The sequence below is a fragment of the Melanerpes formicivorus genome, unplaced genomic scaffold (genome assembly GCF_026170545.1).
Source record: "Melanerpes formicivorus ecotype bairdi unplaced genomic scaffold, bMelFor1.0.p_v2 SCAF_66, whole genome shotgun sequence".
Lineage (NCBI taxonomy): Eukaryota > Metazoa > Chordata > Aves > Piciformes > Picidae > Melanerpes > Melanerpes formicivorus.
This window is the reverse complement of record NW_027142418.1, coordinates 3,533,434-3,552,790: the sequence shown is the minus strand read 5'-3', so window position 1 is coordinate 3,552,790 and position 19,357 is coordinate 3,533,434. Positions and strand designations below refer to the sequence as shown.

Genomic DNA, 19,357 nt, shown 5'->3' with positions numbered 1-19,357 from the left:
TTTCCAACCTTAGTTATACTGTGATACTGTGAACCCACCTGCCTACCTGTGCTTTTTTCTGTATGAGCAGAGGAAGGGCTGTGGAAAGCACAACTCTGACCAAACATATTTGTGGTGATATCATTACAGACAGCAACACTTCAAAAGCAATGCAGAGCTAAACTGTAGCAATTAAACCTTGTCTTGAAGAGGCAGTCAGAGGGATTTCTGCACTTTTCCTCCATACCAATTCCTTAATTAAAGGAGGAAATTCTCCCCAATAAAAAAAAAGAGACTCAACAAACACCAACCAGGAGGTGAGTGTTAAGTGTGCATCTAGAAATCACAATCTGGGTCTTTAAGTTAACCAAATAGGAACCTTAAACACAGACCACTCAAAAAGCAGGAGATAACCAAGCACAGGCAAGACTATCAGATGGATCACATGACTCTGAGTGGGAATAACTGGTTCAAACCCTCACAGAAAAAATATCAAACTGAAGTCCAATTGATACAAATAGCTAAAAAACAGCAGGGCTTGTTGTGAAAGGAGAGGGAGTGATGGGTTTGAACTAAGAAAGGGAAATACAGACCAGAGAGAAGGAAGGGGCTTACAGTGAGGTTGGTGGAAAACTGGCACAGGTTCCCCAGAGGTAGGTCCAATCCTTGGAACCATTCCAGGTCAGGTTGTTTGAAGCTCTGAGCAACCTGCTCTAGTTGCAGATGTCCACACTGACTGCAGGGAGAGTGGAATTGATGAGCTTTAAAGGTCCCTTCCAACCCAAAGCATTCTCTGATTCTATATTCAATCACTCATACTCAGCTGTTCATAAAGCCAGTAAGTAGATGCTTTGCTTATGTACCTACACCTATTTCCTATGAATAAGCACCATCAGCCTTTCTAAGCTGTCATGTAACACAGCTGCTGGGGCAGATGACTTAGGACACATTGGACTTCCTCCTGTGGGTCAACAGCTCCAGCTTTTCTCCTCAGTGACTGCAGACATCATTACTAACCAATGTAGGAGAGTCCTGCAATCTGCATGTAGAGGTCTTCTTCAGAGAAACTCTCTGGCAACATGAGGAAGGCAGCTGTGACAGCACTCTTCAGGTTGCTCACCAGGGCTGCCTGCAGCTTGTTGTTCTCATTCTGCGTCAGTATTTTCACCTGAAAAAGCAGAGCCAGGGGAAGCATGCCTTCAGAAAGTGCTGCTGAAGATGGAGCTAGAAATGTTACTCAACACAGCAGGAAAGTACTCCCTAACACTAACAGGATTTTTTCAAGGGGAAATGATATGCTGGGCTTCAGAAGTTGAACATCTGAGACACTGCAGTAGTGACACCGTGGAGGAACAAATTTTCATCATTTCAGACAGCCAGAAATCTCCCAGGAGTGCCACAGCTATCCCCACAGATGAATGTTGGTTCTGGAGGTAAATCTGAAAGCCCACCAAAGCTCAGGAAGGCTTCTTCACAGCACAGAGAACATATCAGAACTCCTTACTGTATTGCATCACATCAGGGGGAAAGAAACCAATTTCCTCTGCTCTTACAGTATACAGAGTTCAGGGAACTAACAGGAGAGACTTGAAAATTATTAAGTTAACAGCCCTTAAGATCTGGAGAACAGGTCTGGTGAGGAGCAGCTGAGGGAACTGGGGTGGTTTAGTCTGGAGAAAAGGAGGTTGAGGGGAGATCTCATTGCTCACTACAATTCCCTGTGAGGAGGCTGGAGTCAAGCAGGGGTTGGTCTTTTCTCCCTAGTAGCAAGTGATAGGGCAAGAGGAAATGGCCTCAAGTTTCACCAGCAGAGGTTTAGATTGGACATAAGAATAAACTTCACTGAAAGGCTTCTCTAAAACTGGAACAGGCTCCTCAGGGAGGTGGTTGAATCCCCATCCTAGGAGGTCTTCAAAAGGCAGAGATGTGGTGTTGAGGGACATGGTTTAGCCCCACACTGGCAGAATTAGAGAATGACTGGACTCGATGATCTTAGAGGGCTTTTCTAAGCACAGCAATTCTATGATCCTAAGTATTTTAAATGAGGGATAGAGTCCATTCTATAAATAAGCACGGCCCTGAACCAGCACAACACTGTAAAGCAGGAGAATGTACAACCTTCACCGGCAGGAAACTCATACAGCAGAAACTGCAGGCGTGTGTAAACAAAAGGTACTTAGAGACAAACACACACACACAAAGACACTCTCATTGTAGAACAGCAGGTGTCCCAAGCACTATTCCAGTTTGTCATTGAGCCACATCTACACTGCTGAATGTCACAGCAAGAGCATTCTTCCATTCCCTTTCAAAAAATGCTTTTAGAGATGTGGAGAAAGGAACAATTCTGGAAACAAACACGTGCTCTGTCACTGCTTCACGGGCTTTTTACTATGTGCAAAACCCAAACCTCCCAAGACCTCTCTGCAAAGTACAAGATAATTCCATACACAATAGGTACTCCTCTCTCTCTCACCTCACTTCAATTTACTCAACACTCTTCAGTTTCTCCCAGACAACAGGAAATACAGTGGCTTACACTCAAGCAGCTACCTTCACTCTCTGTTTAGCAAAACTTCAGTAACACTGCAGCTGCTTTTTAAAATCTTCATCTTCTGAAAGCAAACTATGTGGCATTTGTGCTTATTTATTTCACTTTTTAGGTGCAACAAGTTGATTTTTTCCCCCCCCCCAGGAAACCTGCCCCTTATGGATAAACTGCGGCTACATTCATTCCGTTTTGCAACAGAGTTAGATGGGAATTTAGCTCATCAGCTTTACACATTTCAAGTAGGATAAAAAGTAGGATAAAAACCAGTAAAAACGGAATGGAATGGAATGGAATGGAATGGAATGGAATGGAATGGAATGGAATGGAATGGAATGGAATGGAATGGAATGGAACGGAAAGAATAGACCAGGCTGGAAGAGACCTTCAAGATCGTCATGTCCAACCCATCATCCAACACCACCCAACCAACTAAACCATGCAACCAAGCACCCTGTCAAGTCACCTCCTGAACACCTCCAGCAATGGTGATTCCACCACCTCCCTGGGCAGCCCATTCCAATGGGCAATCACTCTCTCTGTGTAAAACTTCCTCCTGACCTCCAGCCTGAACCTCCCCTGGTGCAGCCTGAGACTGTGTCCTCTTGTTCTGGTGCTGGCTGCCTGGGAGAAGAGACCAACCTCTGCCTGGCTACAGCCACCCTTCAGGTAGTTGTAGACAGCAATAAGGTCTCCCCTGAGTCTCCTCTTCTCCAGGCTAAGCAACCCCAGCTCCCACAGCCTCTCCTCATAGGGCTGTGTTCCAAACCCCTCACCAGCTTTGTTGCCATTCTCTGGACTCGTCCCAGCAAGTCAACCTCCTTCCTAAACTGAGGGGCCCAGAACTGGACACAGGACTCAAGGTGTGGCCTAAACCAGTGCAGTGTACAGGGGCAAAATCACCTCCCTGCTCCTGCTGGCCACACTGCTCCTGATGCAGGCCAGGATGCCATTGGCCCTCTTGGCTGCCTGGGCACACTGCAGGCTCATGTTCAGCCTACCATCGACCAGTACCCCCAGGTCCCTCTCTACCTGGCTGCTCTCCAGCCACTCTTAGAGGTAGGTTTTGAGAAGCTCCTTTGTGAGCATTTATAGAGAGGGACAGGACTTCAGGGCAGTCCTATACCTAGGGTCTGGCTGTGGGGTGGCAGAGATGTGCCAGGACATCACTAGAAAGAAGGGAAGTCATTGATGTCTGTACCCACTAAGAAGATGAAAAACCAAAAAACAAACAGAAGCAGCAGCAAATGCAGTTACAGTGAAAATAAATACTCAGTAGTCCTTGCTACTGTGAAACACAGAGTTCCCCCTTCTGTTCTTTTTCTCAACCTGTTACATTTCATTCTCTGCAATGACAGCAGCTGTTCTAACCTGTGTCATGCTGTAATAGGTCTCTGGAGACAGAGAAAAGCCAGTGGTGCTCAGACAATCTACTCAAACATTCAGATTTTCAGTTAAAAGCTTTATTAGCTTCTGTTCCAAGCCATGAACAGAGTTCTCCTCTCCTTCCCCCCCCACTTCCTCTCTTGAGCAAGTTTACCGTGGCACTGCTGCCGTCTGCTGAGAGCACGGCAAAGCAGCTTTAACACTTACCTGTGTTAAATACTGGTGACTCCTAGCATCTGTTCTTAAAGGTAAATATTACCCTGAACATTAAAAAGCCTTTGAGGTAATAGAGTCCAGCTACTCAAGATTTACTACAGGCAAAAAAAAAATGTGATGAATATACTCACTCTCACATTTCCTCCACAGAACATCCCTAAGAACCACATTCTGCATCCTTTCTGACATCATCCCTCTAGAGCCAAACCACCAGATCAGAGCAGGTAATCTGTCCAGCACTGACACGTAGACCCTTAGCAATCAAAGACTACATCTGCCCACTGTCCAGCTCTGAAGTCTCCTGCTCTTCAAGACAAAGCACTGACCAGACCAACAGTTACCGGTTTTTGGAGGCGTCCAGCCACGTAGAGGGTTTTCCAGTGAAGCAAATCATCGATCAGGGTATCAGTGCTAATCACACCGTATTTTATCATCTGGGGAAAAGACAAAGCAAAGTCAAGGCTTTTGAAAAATCATCCACCTGCACCACATGAAACTTGCTACTTCCTTACTGTAACTGCCATTAATTAATCAGAGAGGGACCTGGGGGTGCTGGTTGATGGTAGGCTGAACATGAGCCTGCAGTGTGCCCAGGCAGCCAGGAGGGCCAATGGCATCCTGGCCTGCATCAGGAACAGTGTGGCCAGCAGGAGCACGGAGGTCATTCTGCCCCTGTACACTGCACTGGTTAGGCTACACCTTGAGTCCTGTGTCCAGTTCTGGGCCCCTCAGTTTAGGAAGGAGGTTGACTTGCTGGAACGAGTCCACAGAAGGGCAACAAAGTTGGTGAGGGGTTTGGAACGCAGCCCTATGAGGAGAGGCTGAGGGAGCTGGGGCTGCTGGAGAAGAGGAGGCTCTGGGAAGACCTAATAGCAGCCAGCTGGTACCTGAAGGGGGCTATAGGAAAGATGGAGATAGACTGTTTACAAAGGCCTGCAGGGTCAGGACAAGGGGCAGATTTAGATTGGATATCAAGAACAAGTTCTTTACTATGAGGGCAGTGAAACACTGGAACAGGTTTCCCAGAGAGGTGGTTGAGGCCATCCCTGGAGATATTCAAGGTGAGGCTGGATGAGGCCCTGGGCAGCCTGATCTAGTTGGGGATGTCCCTGCTGACTGTGGGGAGGTTGGACCTTCCAGCCCAGACCATTCTATGATTCTATGATCTAGGAGGTCTTTTCCAACCTCAGTGATTCTATGATACAGAAAAGACAAGGACTGGAAAGTTGCCTGGCAGAAAAGGACCTGGAGGTGCTGGCTGACAGCCTTCTGACCATGAGCCAGCAGAGTGCTCAGATGGCCAAGCAGGCCAACAGCATCCTGGCCTGGATCAGCAGTAGTATGACCAGCAGGAGTAGGGAAGTGATTGTGCCCCTGTACTTGGCACTGGTGAGGCCATACCTTGAATACTGGGTTCAGTTTTGGGCCCCTCACTACAGGAAAGACCCTGCTCTATGGTAACAGTTTGTTACCACACGCAAAAGCCACCCAAAATCAACACCCAGGCAGACAGATACAGCATTCCTTTCCCCTGACTCCCATCCCCACTCCTCCTCACCAAACACAGCCTTCACACAGCTGCAGCAGTTACACAGAATTAGCAATTCTACCTGAGCTCTACAGGTCAGGATGTTAGCCATGAAACACCACAGCTCTCAAATCCAACACACTGCATTAAATACCTGCACTTTATCTCAGTCAGAATCCACACTGCCATTCCTACATGGCCAACTGCTGATTTGGACCCTGTTTCTCCACAACCCTTTACAACCACCAAACCTGGCAAGCAGCAAGAACAGAATATGAAGGCATTTAAGGAATATAAATCCAGTTTCTGAGGTGCTTTGGTTGTAACTTCCAAATACTGCTCACACTTCTGAAGTACAAGAGCAGCTGCTCTGTTTGCTCTTAAGTTAATATGCTATTCGGGAAACAGTTTTGAGACCTAAATATTGATGATGCCAGGAGTCAAGGATCAGCTACAGTCAATGAGATTTGCTTCCAGCACCGAGATCTGCTTTAAACTAATCATTTCAGCACCTCACACACAAACACTTGACTTCATTTACTCAAACCACTTGTACTTACCCTCCCGTTACATGGCACTAGAGTATTGTAGTAGATCCCTGCTCCATAGTTCTGCACACTAGTGATTTGTTTTGGCCCAAAAACTTTTAGGAAGGAATAATGACTCCTGTTCTTCAACAAGTTCATCATATGCCAGGTCACAGAGTCATCAACAGCAAACACAAAGTCCAGCATGTTGTTCTGTGGATAAGGAGAAAAGCATTGGGGTTTGTGTCATGAAGCAACCAATGTGAATTGTATTAATTTAAGATACACACAGGATAAAACTACCAGCTAGCAATTTTTGCATGCATTAAAATAAAACAAAATAAGACAAACCCACAAGCATTTATGGCAGATAAGGCTGAAAGGCTCTGAAGAAGTTGTGTGCTCTCTAGCCAGTCTAGCAGGGATGGACCAGAACTTTCCTGTCCTTCTGGTTGAAGGACCAACCTCCAACCTTCCCAAACAGAGGTGCATGGGATGAGATCCCATGGCTCTGCTTCACAGCTCAGTGCAACAGCTTTAACACTACTGCTGAACATCACTTTTGCTAGCAAGCGAGGCCGTGGAGATGTGAGCAGGTAAGGCCAGGTGAGAGCCAGCAGCAAGAAACTGCACTCCCGGTCTACACCCTTGCTTTTGTCAACACAGCCACCCAAACTCCAGAGCCCTGTGAAGTGCAACATTCTCTTTTGAGGAAACCAGGGGAGGCATGAGGGAGCTGGGGTTGCTTAGCCTGGAAGAGGCTCAGGGGAGACCTTAGTGCTCTCTACAACTACCTGAAAGGAGGCTGTAGACAGCTGGGGCTTGGTCTCTTCTCCCAGGCAACTCACCCCAGAACAAGGGGACATAGTCTCAAGCTGTGCCAGGGGAACTTTAGGCTCTTCACAGAAAAGCTAATTGGCCATTGGAATGTGCTGCCCAGGGAGGTGGTGGAGTCCCTGGAGACGTTCAAAACAGGACTGGATGTGGCACTTAAAGCCATGGTTTAGTTGTCAGCAGATGTTGGGTGATAGGTTGGACTTGATGATCTCTGAGGTCTTTTCCAACCTTATTGATCCTACGAGTCTATGATTCCCTGCACACAGACAAGCTGACAGTTCACAACTGGGACCTACAAGGAGTCATATTGCTTCAAACTCACTAGGCCTGCCTCTCTGGGGCTTACTTACACCCCAGCTAATCAGTTAATACCGCTAAAGAGGATATTTATTTGTATGTGTGTGCAGCATTACTCCATCCCAGGTGGAGCTTCTGGCATGTGTCATGTTTCACTTTCATACTGTTGATGGATGGTAGCCCAGCGTCCCCAGTCTATCTTCTCCCTGTTAGCTACCATTTCTCTCCCATTCCAACACTCTGAAATTCTCATTATGCCGTTTTTCTCGTCTCAGAACGCAAAACGAGCCGCCTTAAAAGCTGCATTTGTGAGGAGTGCTCAACAGGCCAGCCACAAGGAGCAGCCCTGCCTAGTAACGAGTTCAAATCAGCCGATCAAATAGGAATTATAACATCACTCTCTCCAAGCAGCTGGACCTCCCAGCGGCGAGGCAGGGCCCAGGACGGCAGCGCCACAAGCCCTGACCCGCCGACGCCCGGCTGAAGGGGCGCCCGCACCACACTCGCTGGAAAGCGGCCGCCAGGGACCCCCGCAGGGCAGCGATGCGGAGAGGTTTCGCCCCTTTCCGCGCCCCAGCCACAGCCGCGGCACCTCGGGCTGCTGCGGGGAACGGCACCACGCCGCCCCCACGGCGCTTCACCCACACGCACAGGGCCCACGGCCCCGCCACGCACCGCGGCGGCTGGCGACGGGGGAGCGGGGGAGGGCCGGGGGAGGCGGCAGCGCTCACCTCGCCGTGCCCAGCGGGGGCCCCCGCCTGCCGGAACACTCCGGAGCCGTAAGCGAAGGCCAGGCTCAGCTCCTGAGGGAACTGCGCCAAGACCCTCCGAAACTTCACCGCCGAGCTCGACAGCACCGGCAGCGCCATGGCGCCGGCCGGGCACCGCCCACTGCGGCGCGGCGCGGCCCGCCCCGTGCCTGCTGCCCGCCCACCGGCACCCGCGGCAAGGCGGGAGTGACCGCAGCGCCCCCTGCCGCCCAGCGACGCCCCTGGGCCCCTGCTGCTGGGGGAGCTGGGGCTGCGCTATGCCTTGTACCCGGCACTGGTGGGAACGAGCCGTGCCCTGTGCCCTGTGCCCGGCACTAGTGAGGCTGAGCCATGTCCTGTGCCCGGCACTGGTGGGAACGAGCCGTGCCCTGTGCCCTGTGCCGGGCGCACTAGTGAGGCTGAGCCATGTCCTGTGCCCGGCACTGGTGGGAACGAGCCGTGCCCTGTGTCCTGTGCCCTGTGTCCTGTGCCCGGCACTAGTGAGGCTGAGCCATGTCCTGTGCCCGGCACTGGTGGGAACGAGCCGTGCCCTGTGTCCTGTGCCCTGTGCCCTGTGCCCGGCACTAGTGAGGCTGAGCCATGTCCTGTGTCCGGCACTGGTGGGAACGAGCCGTGCCCTGTGCCCTGTGCCCTGTGCCCTGTGCCCGGCACTAGTGAGGCTGAGCCATGTCCTGTGTCCGGCACTGGTGAGGCTGCTCCTCCAGTACTGGAGGCTCTTCACTCCAAGAAGGACATTGAGGGGCTGGAGTTGGTGCTGGAGTTGGTCTAGAGAAGGGGCTGGAGAACAGTTATGGTGAGGAGCACCTGGAGAAACTGTTCAGCCTGGAGAAGAGGAGGCTGAAGGAAAACCTTCTGGCCCTCTATCAACCCCTGAGAGGAGACTGGAGCCAGGTGTCGGGGAGGTCTCTTCTCCCAAGTAACACATGACAGGGCAAAAGCATACAGTGGCAAGTTGCACCACAGGAGGTTCAGGTTGGATATTTGGAACAATTGTTATCCCAGAAGGGTTGTCAAGCCCTGGAACAGGCTGCCCAGGGCAGTGGTGGAATCCCCATCCCTGGAGGGGTTTCAAAGTCATGCAGGTGTGGTGCTGAGGGACAGGGTTTAATGGTGCCTGGCAGTGCACGGTTAATAGCTGGACTTGATCTCAATTTTTTTTCCAGCCAAAACAACTCTCTGATTCTGTGGTTCTGTATCCTGTCAAGATGCAGGGGTGGAGTGCCCCGTTAGCAAGTTTGCCAAAGATACCAAACTGACTTTCTTGAGGGAGAAAACACCTTGCAGAGGGGTCTGGATAGCTTTGGGACACTGTGCCATCACCAACGGTATGAAACCTAACCAGAATTAATGCCTGGCTCTCCACAGGGAACCAAGCAACACTGAACACAAATATAAAGTGGGAGAGGAGTGGCTGGAGATCAGCCCTGCAGAACAGACCTGGGGGTGCTGGTCAGCACAGTATCACAGTATCACAGTATAATTTAGGTTGGAAAGGACCTCGAGGATCATCGAGTCCAACCTATCAACACAGACCCCATGCAGCAGGTGCTGCATGAGCCAACATCGTGCCCTGGCACTAAGAGGGCAAAACACATCCTGAGGCCCATCAAACACAACATGACCAGGCAAGAGGGGAGATTGTCACACTCTGTTTGATATTGGCCTGGCTTCACCTGGAACAGTCTGTGCTGTTCTGGGCCACACCATTTGAGAAGGCTGTGAAGGTCCTCAAATGCATCCAGGGAAGAGCAACAAAGCTGGTGAAAGCCTGGAAAACCTGTCTGTGAGGGGCAGCTGATGACACTGAATGTGTCCAGTCTGGAGGAGGCTGAGGGGTGACTCCATGGCTCTCTACAGCCTTCTGAGGGAGCATGGAGATGGATTTGCTTGGGCTGAACTATGGAGACTTCCAGCATAGGGCTCCAGTGAGATCTCACCTGGTCTGTTCCTTGGCTCCTTGGCGGTGCGTTCACACCTGCCACACCTGCCAGTGCGTTCAGGTTCCTGCCAAGTGGGATGTCGCTTCATTGCCTCCTGAGGCATCCCTTAATTGGGATGGGAAGCACTGGAAGGTGGTGCCTGCCAGTGTGTGCACGAGCAAGGGGGAAAGGCAGCATGGACCCTTTCCACAGAGTCACAGGTTGCAGAGCCCCTGTATTTTATTGCCCTTTGCATGGTTTGCTGCAAACTTCCATATCTGAGTGGAGTCCATGCAAACTTAGCAGGGCCCTTCATCTTCTGATGCATTCCAAACCCTGCTGAGCTGGCATAGTTTGCTCTTTTTAACCAGAAAGCACATCCTTGTCCCAACTGCAACACTGCTGCCTCACAGAGTGTTTAAGGGCTTTAACTCCTACAGATCAGAGTCTGACAGGAGTGACAGAGACAACTGACATCAACCCACACCCTGCTGTGCCCCTTGGGAGGCAGAGGAGGTAGAGAAGTCAAAAGTGAAGTTGAGCACAGGAGGAAAGGAGGGATGAGAGGAAGGTGGTTTAGGTTTGTTCTTATTTCTCATTATTCTTCTCTGATTTTGGTTGGCAATAAATTAAACTAATTTCCCCAAGCTGAACTCACTTTGCCCATGACAGTAATGGCTGAATGATCTCCCTGTCCTTATCTCAACCGACCAGCCTATTGCTGTATTTCCTCCCCAGTATCCAGTTGAAGAGGGGGAGTGATAGAGCAGATTGGTGGGCATCTGGGAGGCAGACATGGTCAACCCACACCTGTCACTCAAAGAGTCCCTCAGAGCCTCAGTGTGACTCTTTAATAGCTCTCAGGCATATTGGGAGGGTGACTGTCCCACATCCCTCCAGCTTTTGTAGGGGTAGGAATAGAGGAGATCTCAACCCAAACCTATCCTGGCCAGAGAATGAGGTCAGCACTGGAGTGAGAGCAGCTTCACACCTGCTCAAAACACTTCCCTGTGTCAGGGAATTTAAGATGTCACTTCAGTGCTCCCTTCCCCTTCTGTCCCTAGTTAAAACAGCTCAGATGCCTCCATCTCCCCCTGGTTTGTGGCCTTTTCCATCCTCTATCCCACTCAGCTGCCCCACACTGGTCTGGCCCCAGGTTTTCACTGCCTTTCTGACAGGGGTGGACCCTGGCCATCAAGATTCCAAGAGGTTAGTGGAGGAATTGCTTCTCCTGACATGCTAGGGGAGATGGGCCAGTGTCCAGGAAAAGAGAGTGCCTTCCCGGCTGCAATACAGGGTCTCGGCAGCATGCTGTGGGCAGCATGAGGGGAAAGGAGAATGAAAGCCACAGGAGCCACATCAGACTAGGGAAGTTTGTAGCTGTTTAATGTGGTGGTATTCCACAGGAACCCCCTGGAAGTGCTGATGGGTCAGGGATGGGACATCAGATGAGCAGGAAGAGCTAGCAGGAAGAGTGAACTCGTGGCTGCATGGGCAGCCAGGTCTCAAATGATGAATTCTTGGTTGTCCCCTTCGGTCCCATTGCTTTTCCTGCAAGGAGAGGCCACTGTGAACCATGCTCAGGAATTTCATCCTTGAAGAGCTGCTGCTGCAACCTCTGTCTCCACCCATCTGCCCATCAACCTGAGAGCAGACAGTGGGAAAGAGACCTCACCTGCTCTTCCACCACCAGATGCCCCCGGCAGAGGCTATGGCCACAATGAGCAGCACTGCAGCAATGATGCCCACAGTTGGAACTGGGCTGTGGTTCTCTGGGACAGGGAGAGAAGATGACAGTGGTGTGAGTGTGAGTGTGAATGTGAACATGAGTGTGAGTGTGGCAACAAAAGGCAGGAGCTGCCCCTCACAGGGCCAGTGGCTACTACCTGCAGCCTGCATCCCCTGCCTGTCCCCACGGGTGGCACCTACCCCAGGGGATGAGGAGGCTGCGGGTGCCCAGGCTGCTGTGTCTGACTCGGCAGGCGTAGCTGTGCCCATCCCGGGGGGGCACGGCCAGGCAGCTGCGCAGCTGGTAGGTGAGGTCGGCATTGGGCAGGACGCTGCTGGTGTTGAGCGCCGGGCCCGGTGCCACCTCCTGGCCGTCCCGCAGCCAGGCCACGCTGATGGGCTGTGGGTAGAAGCCGGTGACACGGCAGACCAGCAGGAGCTGGCCCGGGCTGGGTGTGCGGGCAAAGACTGTGGCCGCAGGTGGCTCTGGAGGGGGAGACACAAAGGCTGGGGGGAGCCCTGGTGGGACACCATTTAGCCCCTGTGTGTGAAGGGCTTTGGGGTGGCCATGCCAGGGTCAGGGTGGTCTCACCTTGTCTCTCCAGATCAGCTTTCCCATACCTGTACAGGGTGAGGACATGGCTCTTGCAGAAGATGGTGAGGAGATGCTCCAGGAGCCCCATGACAGACTTGTTTCTGTTGAAGGACTTGCTGAGACGCTGTGCTAGTGGAGATAGCTGCTGGGGCTCCCAGCGTGTTCTTTCCATCTTGAAAACTACTAAGTCTCTGCCATTCGCCCCGACATCCATAAAGCCCCAGACTGTCTTGTTGGGGTACACTGCACAGCCTGCATGGATCTGGATCACAAATGGGTCTGCCAAGTGCAGATCCAATGAAGAGCTCCCGTGAGTTTGTGGGACATGAGCAGCATGAGGCAGAATGTGGCTGGAGCCACATGTGTAGTTGCAGTGGGCACTGGGGTACAATGGGCAGTGGAGCACAATGGACAGCAGGACATGGAGCAGTGCTTTGGAAAGCCATAAGGTACCCTGCAAGCCCTCAGTCCCCTTGGAAGGCCTGAGTGGATGTGGGGCCAATTAGCACAGGGTAGTTGCTCAGACAGAATGCTGTCACCCTGAATACTTGCTCCCAGCTTCCTCCTTGCTTGATCTGTGCTGCGCAGGTCCTGCAGCCATGGTAAATTGATGGCAACTCCCCAGTGTGCAGAGGGGCAGCCCCCTAACAAATGACAGAAGCCCCGCGGCATCTGTGGAGTGCTTCCTGCCCCTGCCTGCCCTGTGCCCTGGCAGCTGCAGCATTGCCCATCTTACCCTTTCAGGAGCTGTTGCACCCTGGCAGCCCCCACAGATGTCATAGAATCATAGAAACAATAAGGTTGGAAAAGACCTCAGAGATCATCAAGTCCAACCTATTGCCTAATATCTAACACCTCCTGATAACAACCACGGCTTCAAGTGCCACATCCAATCCTTTTTTGAACACCTCCAGGGATGTGGACTCCACCACCTCCCTGGGCAGCACATCCCAATGGCCAATTACTTTTTCTGGGAAGAACTTTCTCCTCACCTCAAGCCTAAACTTCCCCTGGCACAGCTTGAGACTGTGTCCTCTTGTTCTAGTGCTGGTTGCCTGGGAGAAGAGACCAACCCTCCACTGTCTACAACCTCCTTTCAGGTAGTTGTAGACAGCAAGAAGGTCTCCCCTGAGCCTCCTCTTCTCCAGGCTTAGCAACCCCAGCTCCCTCAGCCTCTCTCGTAGGGCTGTGCTCCAGACCTCTCCCCAGTTTTGTTGCCCTTCTCTGGACATGTTCAAGTGTCTCAAAGTCCTTCTTAAATTGAGGGGCCCAGAACTGGACACAGGACTCAAGGTGTGGCCGAACCAGTGCTGAGTACAGGGGCAGAATGACCTCCCTGCTCCTGCTGGCCACACTATTGCTGATGCAGGCCATTGGGGAGCAGGGCAGAGCTGTGAAGCAGGTCAGGGCCCGGGGCTGTGGCTGGGGGTGTCCCCATACTCACAATGCATGTGGAGGTCCCGGGCCGTGTCGTGCATGTAGCGGAGCATGTTGCGCAGAGCTGTTTTGTAGGAGGCAGCAATCTTCATGGCGTCACCCTCCGCCACGGCCTGCCAGGCCCAGGGCCGCTGCACATACAGGGTCCAGTTGATGTGGTCCATTGTATAGATGGGTATGTCCCTCAGCAGAGCCAGCCCAGACACCTCTGCAGAGCTGCTGTTGATGAAGCGGCCGGTCCCGAGCACCTGAAAAACCTCCGTCTCTGCTGGGCAAAAGCAGGAGGATGGAGGTGGGAAAGGGCTGCAGGCAAGAGGAGATGACGGGGGAAGTGACCAGAGGGGAAACAGGGTGCTCTGACTCGGGGGAAGGAAGACATTTTCTGTGCTGGGGGTGGTGAGACATTGGCTCAGGTTGCCCAAGGAGGAATAGATGCCCCATCCCTGGGGAATATTCCAGGTTGGGTGGGACAGAGCTCTGGGCAGCCTGCTCTAGCTGAAGATGTCCCTGCTCACTGCAAGGGGGTTGGGCTGGATAACCTTTAAATGTCCCTTCCAGCCTAAACCATTCTATGATTCTATGCCCCTCAGCCCACTCAGGGTTGCTTTCCTTTCTGAACTTCCTCCATCTCCGCTGCTCTTTTTCCTTCTCCATTTCATTTTTAACCAGATGTTCCTCTCCCATACAGGATTTCAGGCACTTTGTCCCCTCCCTGCCTCCCTCCTGCCCAGTGCCTGGTGTCTAGCTGTGTGAGGTGGATGGTGGGGGAGCAGCTCAGTGCCCGTCCGGGGTGATGCTTCCCCCAGACATAGCACTCATGCTAGGACCTGTGTCTGCTAGAGGCCTGCATGTGGCACAGAGAACATGGAGGATGAAGGAGAGAAAAGGGCAGTTCATCCAGATTTGGGGGCTACTGGACATCAGAAGCTTAAGGAGACCAAATCCTTACAGGGACAGGAGAGTAGCCCAGCCCAAAGATCAGTCTCATGTTCCCATGCCTGCTGACGCCCTTCCCCCACCTCAGAAACATGAGGTCTCAGGGGGATGTGGTGAAGCACTCTGTGACAGCAGTGCTCCAAACACCATCTCACAGGTGCAGTTACCCAACAAACACAAGGTGCTCCTGGAGAAGGCCCACAGAACCACATGGTTTGAGACCCCCCAGCACCCATGGGCTCCCTTCAGGAGGAAGGTGCCTTTGGAAGAACCTGAACACCCCATGCCTGCCTGAAGACCCCTGATGTCTCTTCTACTTGGGTGTCTGAGCCCCTGTGTTGGAGGCAGTTGGTCATGAAGCCCCAGACTGAAGCCAGAAACAGATAGGGAAGGCAGGGACAGGGCACCACTGGGTGATATGCGATGTGGGGTGGCTCTTTGGGGCAGAGGATCGTCTCTGGATGCTGAGGATCATCCAGGGTGGCCTGGATGTGCCTCCCCTAAGAAACCTGTGGGGTCCTGTGACAAGAGTAGAGAGAAGTTGGGGTGAGCCAGGGCTCCCACTTACCCTCTGGGTTTGCCCACATCCCTGGGAGGAGGAGAGAGAGGAAGAGGAAGAGGTGAGGGGGCTGCATGGTGCATGCAGCAAGGCTGAAGCAGCAGTGACAGTGAGAGGAGGAAGAACCCATCTGGTCCCACACTCTGACCCAGCCCAGCAGTCACGGTGCTGGCTCTCCGCCAATGGCACCAGGGCAGATGTGTTGGGGAGGGGCCTGGAGGTCCCAAGCTGGGGGCTGGGGATGTGTGGGAGGGAGGAAAGCCAAAATAAGATCTTGAACATGAAGTGCTGCCACAGGCTGGGGAGAGCCTGGACAGATGGAGAAGGTAGGGGAAGGGACCCCAGGAAATGGCACTAGGAGAAAATGAGCGTTCAAGGACCTGAGCTGGATCCCCCTGACTCCCCCTCCCCACTGTTGGTACCCTGTCACTAGCCCTGCTCTTGTGGGGTGCAGCAGTTCTGCTGGAGATGACGATAGCTTTAGGTTTCAGCCCTGATGGAGAAGGGTGGATGCTGTCCTCTCAGCCCCTGCACAGGCAGAAGGGATGCTTTGGATTCCCTGGCACCTCCAGCTCAGCTTCCTCCTGCCTAATCCTGGGGACAAGGAGGTGACAAGCAATTCCCACCCACCCTGTGAGTGCAGGAACGCTCCTTGGGAGCTCCAACACCTCCATAAATGCTGCCAGGAGAGGGCCTGGGGCTGGGCTGCAGTGTGGTTCTCACCCATCTTCGGTGGGTACCATGTACCCTAGGTACCTCCTGACTGTGGGAACAGGAGTGGTGAGTGCCATCCCCCTTTGTTGATGTGGACAAAGGTTGAGGTTTTGTCCCTGGGAGGGAAAGAAACGGGGGCTGGTGGCTCCCCTCTGGGCTGGGTTTCTTTGCTCAGGAAGGAATTCCTGGACTCTGATTCCTCCTCCTGCTGGGGCTTCTGAAATGAGAGAGGGACAGCCCACGCGTGCTCCTTGGAAGAGACCCTGGTAGGGTGCAGACAGCAGCTGGCAGGGAGGGAGTAGGAGTTCTGCTGCTGAATGCAGCAGTCCTCTGGGGCATCTCCACTCCTCCTCTCCCACTGCTGCTCCAAGGGGCAGAAGGGACCTCACCTGCATCTCCACACCCAAAGGACCATGATGGCAGCCACCGCCACGGCAGCCCGGCCCCGAGCCCCGCGATCGGCACCACCTCCGAGTTCCCTGAGCAGCGCTAGCAGAGGCTGCCCTGAGCTTCCCTGGCTTTGCTCCACCCCAGAGAGCAGGGCAGCCCCGGAGCCCCCTGCCTGTCCCCATGGGCGGCACCTACCCCAGGGGATGAGGAGGCTGCGGGTGCCCAGGCTGCTGTGTCTGACTCGGCAGGCGTAGCTGTGCCCATCCCGGGGGGGCACGGCCGGGCAGCTGCGCGGCTGGTAGGGGAGGTCGGCATTGGGCAGGACGCTGCCGGTGTTGAGCGCCGGGCCCGGTGCCACCTCCTGGCAGCCAGGCCACGCTGATGGGCCGTGGGTAGAAGCCGGTGACACGGCAGACCAGCAGGAGCTGGCCCGGGCTGGGTGTGCGGGCAAAGACTGCGGCCGCAGGTGGCTCTGGAGGGGGAGACACAAAGGCTGGGGGGAGCCCTGGTGAGGCAGGGCACCGTTTGGCCCCAGTGCGTATGGGGCTTTGGGGTGGCCATGTTGCTGGTCAGGGTGGTCTCATCTTGTCCCTCCAGAGCTGCCTTTCCTTTGCTCAGTAGCACCTCTATGCCACCAACACAGGTATTCTTGAAGAGGCCTGCCACCTCCCTCCTGCAGACAGTGCAGTGTGGAGGGTGGCCAGGACATACTGTAACAGGCTGCTGTCCTGGGAGAGGAGCCAGGTGCCATTGTCTGTGTCATTGTCAAAGCTGAAGAAACCCAGGCCATTGTAGCCTACAGAGATGAAGGCTTGGGAGGTCCTGTTGGAGTAGATCTTGCAGCCTGCCATGCACTGGATCACAAAAGGGTCTGGAGGGGCAGAAAACAAAGTGAGGTTGCAGGGGGGACAGGGACTTCCTTCCTGCAGACATGGTCAGCATCTCCTGTGCAGCACCAGCACTGCCCGGTTCTCCCTCACTTCCCAGATGCTGTTCAGAGAGGGGATGCAGGGGATGCTCCCACACCCTACTCTCACCTGGCATGGTTGCATCCCTGTTGTGGTGGAGGTGTGGAGCCAGGGGACAAAGAAGAGTGATACCCAAAGGGACTGAAGAACAAAATGCCCCTTACCCTGTGGTCCCACAGGGGCATGGGAGCAGGTTTGGATGAGCCAGGACTCCCACTTACCCTCCAGGTCTGCCCATGTTCTAGAGAGGGGCAGGAGATAGAGGAGAAGGTAGAGGCAGAGGTGAGGGGGCTGCATGGTGCCACAGCCCCGGGTGTGCCTGTGAGAGATGTGGCCAAAAGCTTCTGCTTATGGTGCCTCTGCTGGGCATCTCCACTGGCACTAGTGGCTCTGGCAGCCAGTGGGGCTGGCACTGAGGTTTTGGGGGAGCCCCTGAGGTTGCTGCTTGGGTAGGCTGGTCTGGGCCATCACGAGTGTGGGTGTGAGTGCTGGTGGAATTTGGGTGGCACTGCCTGCATGATGGGTTCCTCAGAGCTACAGCAACACTGTGACAGTCAGGGCAGTGGGGGTGACCTGACCTCTCTTTTCTACCCCCATTACAGGTGGAGCTGCCACCTGGCCATGAGCTGCATGCACTCTCCCTGGCAGGAATGTCCCTAGCTAACACTCATGCCCTGCACATCTGCCCCTACAGACATCTCCACTTTCTCCATGCTGCTACTTGAGCAGGCAGGTTGTGCTCAGCATGATTGTCCTTCCCACAGGAGAGGCAAATCCTGTTCCCACAGCCTGGCCACCTGCCTGGGCTCTCCATGGCCCTGGGCTGTGTGCTGGCCCCACACCCCTTTGTCACCTCCTGGTCATCCTGCAGCCAAGTCGTGCTGATGGACAGTGAGCTGAAGATGATGATGTGGTAAACAAGCAGGACCAGAGCTGGGCCAGGCATGCAGGCAAAAGCTGTAGCCTTGGATGGCTCTGAGGAGCAAGAGTGATGAGAGTCAGTAATATTCCCCCTGTCACCTGGTCCCAGGGAAGAGGCTCTCCAGGGAGGAGGTGATGAGCAGTTTCAGCCTGTCCCACAGCTGCAGGGTCAGAGATGGGTGCAGACAAGGCTGGAGAAAGCAGCTCCTCCAGGAGCTCCTCTTGGAGCAGAGGAAGCATGGAGCTGCTGCAGTGTGATGATCCCCAAGGGCAGAGACAGGCTGCAGGGTCTGGAAGGGATTGTTTCCCTCTGACAGACTTTGGAGTCTGGGAGCAGTGGCTCTTGGCTGTGCAGGATCCCCAGGCTGGGATGGGACCATAGTCCCCTCACCCCAAGGGCCATTCCAGGGGGCTATGGTTGATGAGAAGCCTCTCCATTTCCATGGAGCTCCATCCATGCCATGGGCCAAGCAGCTGCCTCTCTGCTTCCCTGCACCTCCCAGTGCTGAGGAGCTCCAGCTCCCTGTGAACGCCTTCAGGAGAGGGCCTGGGGCTGGGCTGCAGCCTGATCCCGCCTTGTCTTTCTCTCCCATCTCTGGTGGTGAGCCCTGACCCCTACCCCAGTGGCTCCTGGGCATGGGAGCAGGACTGGTGGATGCCAAGCCCCTGCTCTGTCCACACTGTCAGCAGTGCTGGAGGGATGATTTGGTGACCAGAGGCAGCCTCACTCCCATGCTCTCCCCTACCCCCTGCCCCTCCCTGAGTGCTCCCTGGTGCTTCCTCTCTCCCTTCACTTCCCCTTCCCATTTCCTGGGGGTGCTGGTGTTGGGGGCAAAGGCAGAATTGAAACCAGAGCTGAGGGGGCGTTTTTTGGGGGGGTGGGGTGCTGTACACCTCCATAGCCTCCAGACACAGCCAGGGTCAGGGCACCCCCTCTGCAATCTGGCAGTGTGCCATGGGAGCCCTCCAAGCACAGCTGGGACCAGGTGCCCTTGCTCCATGTCAGAAATGTCACCAACTTCCTCAGCAGCTCACCTTGGCATCATCCAGAGGATTTCTGGCCATGCCACCACAAAGCTCACCCTGCCTTGTATCAGGAATA

The 19,357-nt window shown here is 53.8% G+C and overlaps 3 protein-coding genes across 4 annotated transcripts in view; all 3 read right to left on the bottom strand.

The window, feature by feature from the left end:
- TAMM41 (TAM41 mitochondrial translocator assembly and maintenance homolog) overlaps positions 1 to 8,215 on the bottom strand; it is a 30,955-nt gene extending 22,740 nt beyond the window's left edge. The window contains exons 1-4 of one of the 2 annotated variants that reach the window (XM_068162677.1): positions 8,050 to 8,215; positions 6,218 to 6,397; positions 4,456 to 4,563; positions 997 to 1,147 (exon numbers count right to left, since the gene is read on the bottom strand). In XM_068162677.1, the coding sequence (XP_068018778.1) occupies positions 997 to 1,147; positions 4,456 to 4,563; positions 6,218 to 6,397; positions 8,050 to 8,187 (577 nt within the window). In that variant the 5' untranslated portion in view covers positions 8,188 to 8,215. The remainder of the gene's footprint in view (positions 1 to 996; positions 1,148 to 4,455; positions 4,564 to 6,217; positions 6,398 to 8,049) is intronic. The other variant, XM_068162678.1, reaches the window with a different exon arrangement.
- Positions 8,216 to 11,372: 3,157 nt separating this feature from the next.
- LOC137453444 (T-cell surface glycoprotein CD1b-3-like) lies at positions 11,373 to 15,355 on the bottom strand. Its single transcript, XM_068162694.1, has 6 exons — positions 15,272 to 15,355; positions 13,775 to 14,070; positions 12,328 to 12,609; positions 11,937 to 12,221; positions 11,683 to 11,779; positions 11,373 to 11,558 (listed from the first exon to the last, which is right to left on the bottom strand). Exons 1-6 carry the CDS (start codon positions 15,343 to 15,345, stop codon positions 11,513 to 11,515), a joined length of 1,080 nt encoding a protein of 359 aa, XP_068018795.1. The 5' UTR covers positions 15,346 to 15,355; the 3' UTR covers positions 11,373 to 11,512.
- A 1,006-nt stretch (positions 15,356 to 16,361) lies between these two features.
- LOC137453427 (T-cell surface glycoprotein CD1b-3-like) lies at positions 16,362 to 17,631 on the bottom strand. The gene is given in 7 exon segments (XM_068162691.1): positions 16,362 to 16,411; positions 16,414 to 16,455; positions 16,562 to 16,731; positions 16,733 to 16,820; positions 16,933 to 17,052; positions 17,055 to 17,237; positions 17,556 to 17,631. Coding segments are annotated over 7 exon segments (729 nt in total).
- Between the last annotated feature and the right edge of the window lie 1,726 nt (positions 17,632 to 19,357).